Source organism: Bison bison, unplaced genomic scaffold (genome assembly GCF_000754665.1).
Source record: "Bison bison bison isolate TAMUID 2011002044 unplaced genomic scaffold, Bison_UMD1.0 scf7180017864451, whole genome shotgun sequence".
In the NCBI taxonomy this organism is placed as follows: Eukaryota; Metazoa; Chordata; class Mammalia; order Artiodactyla; family Bovidae; genus Bison; species Bison bison.
In genome coordinates, this window is record NW_011495013.1 from 7,201,674 (window position 1) to 7,206,679 (window position 5,006).

At 34.0% G+C, this 5,006-nt stretch overlaps 1 protein-coding gene across 9 annotated transcripts in view; it reads left to right on the forward strand.

Annotated features, from left to right (window-relative positions):
* The window catches only part of ATP10D (ATPase, class V, type 10D), a 134,301-nt gene that overhangs the window by 52,879 nt on the left and 76,416 nt on the right, over positions 1-5,006 (forward strand). For all 9 annotated transcript variants that reach the window (XM_010858869.1, XM_010858870.1, XM_010858867.1 and 6 more), the window contains 2 exons: positions 1,656-1,860; positions 4,194-4,279. In XM_010858869.1, the coding sequence (XP_010857171.1) occupies positions 1,656-1,860; positions 4,194-4,279 (291 nt within the window). The remainder of the gene's footprint in view (positions 1-1,655; positions 1,861-4,193; positions 4,280-5,006) is intronic.

Sequence of the window (5,006 nt, forward strand, 5' to 3'; positions counted from 1 at the left end):
TAGTGATTTTCCAGTTTTTTTTTTTTTTTTTATGAAATGAAAATCCTTATTTCTAGGAATGGCAGTAGGACTGAACCTTCAAAATGTGATTCCTGCCTACCTTTTGGGTCTTCTGTTTCTTCCTTCCATGGAAGAGTAAACTGATATATTCAAACACTAAAGAAAAACTGTTAAAGCAAAGCATTGATTTATCTTTCGTGGTAAACTAACAAACTCTTTAGGTAATTAAGGAATTCTTTTAGTTGGATTCAACTTTGTACATAAGGTATTTTGGGAGACTATATCCTGAAAATATTCTTCTTAGGTAGCCCTTTGGATGAATTATTTCTTGAAATAACAATATAATTCTGTGTAGCAGAAGTATGTAAGTGTTGGCTTCATGAGGCATTTCTATTTAATATGATGCATTCATTTTTAATATATAGGTCATATAGCTTTTAGAATATAGCTATCTCCTAAGCTTCTTGACAACAAATTTGAGTATTTAGCTCCATAATAGAAAATAAATCTTTACTTTAAAATAAGTGCCTTTTTATGACAAATACTAGTTCTTTACAGATACATGGGAGACAATAAGGAAATGAGACAGATCTTTTTAAGACCTGTTGGAATCATTGGATGGGAAATGCTGCTTAACTAGTTACGTGGTTTTCTATGATACAAATTTACTATTCTACTCTTAAGGAAAACGCTTTGTGGAATCCAATTCATGCCATTTTTTATGAAAAGCCATAAAAACTTTGGTAAAACTTTAGCACAAAGCAGGAGATTTAAGGTAAATCAACCTCAATTAATGTGCCTTTCTTTTAAAAAGAATTGAATATATAGAATGAAAACCTGCACTTTCAAAAAGGGTTAAAAATTCTCATTTTCCTTTCTAGGGATCAGCTATAGCCAATTCAGAACTGTTTTAACCAGTATTTCTATTAAATGATAATTAAGGGTGTTAATGGGGTTTCCCAGGTGGCTCAAGCAGTAAAGAATCCGCCTGCCAGTGCAGGAGATGCAGGAAACAGAGGTTCAATCCCTGCATCGGGAAGATCCCCTGGAAAAGGAAATGGCAACACACTCCAGTATGCTTGCCTGGGAAATGCTATGGACAGAGGAGTCTGGCAGGCTAAAGTCCATGGGGTCGCAAAGAGTTGGACACAACTTAGTGACTGAATACATACACTGTGGGTGTTAATATGCTGGTATAATGATTTTTTAAATGTCTGGGTATTTATTTTCTTTTGAGTTTATTTTACTCATCCTATCTACCAGATGAGAAGCTCTCCAAGAGCAGATAATGTGTCTTGTGCACTTTTGGATCCTTGATACCTGACATGGAGAGCATGCAGGAATTGCTTCATTTATGAATAAACCCATCCAGTGTTAATTTTAATTTTATTCCAGAATTACTCAATTAACATAATGGTTCAAAATCTCACAGGAAAAAAAGAATTGAAAAACTTAGTAACTAAATTTTCAGATAAAGCAAGCTGTGGAATTTAAGTTTTACAAATTCTCTGGCTTCCCCTTTTAGCATTTAACAGATCACCCTAAATTTTTAAATCACTTTAAGTTATAAACTAAAATTAAAAAAAAAAAAAACCATTATGTGAGTTTTGGGCTTGAGATTCTTTTTAAACTTTTTTTTTTTTTTTCAATTTTAGGAAAGAGAAAAAATATGTGGACAGATGCTGGAAAGATGTTACTGTTGGGGACTTTATTCACCTTTCCTGTAATGAGGTCATTCCTGCAGATATGGTTTTACTCTTTTCCACTGATCCAGATGGAATCTGTCACATTGAGACTTCTGGTCTTGATGGAGAGAGCAATTTAAAACAGAAGCAGGTGGTTCGGAGATATGCAGAGCAGGTAAAAAATGTGTTCTCCATTGGTGATATTAACATTTTCTTTTCAGAAGATGACTGAGCTCATTTTCACATGTACAGATAAAGAGATGTTTCAAATATATTTTTACCTTTACAAAATAGAAGTCTCGAGGGCTTAATGTAATTCCAGATATCAGTAGAAGTGTGCCATATTTCATAGATAATAGGATATAATGACTTCGAAGTTCAGACATTTCATTCTGACAATCACATTTCTGGGAATTGAATTTACGAAACCTAACAGTTTTGGAAAATTCTTTTGTAATAGAAATGATCAACTTCTGTTTTTCTTAAGCTTCTATTTGTATGTTGTTTTATTGAAGCTGGAGATATCATTTGGTTATTGTTCCTAAAATCTGGTAATTACTTACGTATCAAGGCCTTTTAAGACTTTCATAACTTCTCATGCCACAGAGCTCTGACTCTTCACGTACTGTGGAGAGGGAAATAAGAACTTTGAATTTATATTAACACAAGTTTGAGTAACATTCAAACAGTTCTGTCATTTAATTACTGTGTGGTTTTGGGGAGGTCACTTAAACACTTTATGCCTCAGTTTATTAAAGTGGAAATGATGACACCTCCCTCATAGCCTGTTGTGTGACAAAATGAAGAAATATATATAAAAACATCATGCAAAGTGCCTATCAGTTTTTCTTTCCTTTCTCTGGAAGCACTTAAAATGAGGTATTTTATTTTATTTTTATTTTATTTTATTTTTAAACTTTACAATATTGTATTAGTTTTGCCAAATATCGAAATAAATCCGCCACAGGTATACAAAATGAGGTATTTTAAAATATAACTTTTTTTTTACTTGAACTACTATTAAGTCACGTTTCTTACAAACCAAAAATATTGTAACCTCATTATATCCTTTGGTAAATTTGATCTTGTCACATTAAGTCCATCTTTCTACCTATAGATTAATTTAGATCCTCTGATTGTTATGCCTCTCAACTTCCTGTCATTGTCACATTCGTAAGCATTTTCACACTTAAAACATTGGTAAAAATCCTCTACCACTTGGAAATTACATACCACTAAATACCTACTTTGAGGGGTGATACCAGTTGATTAATCAGCATACTTTACATTCAGTTAAGGGTAAGCTCTCCAGACTCTTATGGCCTCAATTATAATCCTGACTCTAAAAACCTTCTTGTTTTGAAACCTTTAGCAAATTATTGGTCCTCTTTGTGTGTATCTTTCCTCATCTGTTAATTAGGCCTAATTATAGTATCTAGTGAAGAAGAAAATAGTTAAGATGTTTAAAGGGCATAATATAGATTCTAACTCATTAGAAGAACTCAGTAAATATCAATCAAGCCAAATCACACGATCATATGACTCATTTTTCAAATGTTTGCTGATACACATATCAATACTTTGAGATGTATCAGTAGCATTTATCTTATCCAAAAAACCATATAAAAAAAGGAAAGGATATAAGATTGATGTGGCTTGTTCTTAGTGAATCCATGCATTATACAAGCCATGCCTATTTTCTGTAAGACACTGTTTATTCACTTGTTGGTTTCATAAAGCATTTTAAAATTATTTTTTGACCTATTACAGAATTTTGTGAGATCTATCTAGATTTAATTTTTTAAATAAGATTTGCTGAGATTAAATGCATGCATGCTCAGAGTACTTATATACAGTATGCATGCATGCTAAGTCACTTCAGTTGTGTCTGACTCTTTGTGACCCTATGGACCGTAGCCCGCCAGATTCTTCTGTCCATGGGGTTCTCCATGCAAGAATACTGGAGTGGGTTGCCATGCCCTCCTCCAGGGGATCTTCCCGAACACAGAGATTGAACCTGTACCTCTTATGTTTCCTACATTAGCAGGTGGGTTCTTTACCACTAGTGCCACCTGGGAAGCCTATATTACATGCATATGTGTGTGTGTATGTGTGTGTGTGTGTGTGTGTATAGATATACACTTAATCTCAGAAACTACCTATATGTGTAAAGAACAATAAGAAAAGTATTTTCAGCTTTTCAGTGTCTTTCGGATAAAAGAGTGTGTTTTGTAGGAGAAGCTCCCTCCTGCAGGGAGTCCTGCATGAATTTCGGTGTACAGTTCAGCCATTCTTATCACCTGAAGATATTTATTAATGCTCTAGGACCATTCTCATCTTATCTATTCATTCATAATTATGTGTGTACTTTCCTTCATTTGGGCAATTTTTGACATATATTTTGTGACATGAATACCTTTTATCTTAGTGAAAGGATAAACACTTAAATCTCAAGATTTAACCTTTAATTTTTGTGTGGTAATTTTTGAAATATATATATATTTTTAGGACTCTGAAGTTGATCCTGAGAAATTCTCCAGTAGGATAGAATGTGAAAGTCCAAACAATGACCTCAACAGATTCCGAGGCTTCCTGTGAGTGATACAAGACTTTTCCTTTGTGGGTGTGAGTGGAATTGTATGTTGCAGTTATATTTAACTAAAAAAAAAAACAAAACTTTTGTGTACTTATACCCAAGTTAAATCACTAAGGGCTGTAAGTTAAGCTACCTATAAATTTGGCTTATTTTAATTATTTGATAAATATTTACCTATGTATATTTTTAAAACAACAACAAAATCTTGTTCTTAAAATAACCCTAGAATCTCTTTCAGTGATACATGAATGATTTACATGAGCTCCATGTTAAGCCCAAGACATCTTAGTTATTTGGAAGAAAGTGTTTGGACAGACATAGCAGCTTAAGTGACATAACAGGATGGTGTCCTTCTGTCCTATTAGAGTAGGTGGGCAACTCAGTTGGTAAAAGTTAGCCAATGACTTTGAAACACATTTAAGAAAAACTATGGGAATCCACAACAGCATCCATCTGGAGGCTTCCTATGGCATCTGTATCCCTTTCCAATGGAAGCTAGAATTTAGGGTCTTAACCTGATTTCTGGCTTGCTTCTGCCATTTAAGTGCTTTATTTTTTGATCCAAGTTACCGACTGCGGACCCCGGCTGATCCAGGGTGTTCGAAGCAGGGACGGCGTCAGCAAGCATCAGGATACAATAGCTTCAATTAGGTATTAATTAGAGATGTAAAGAGTAATAGAATGAGGATAGCTCAGTAGGAAAATTCAGTGGAGAAAAGAGGCTG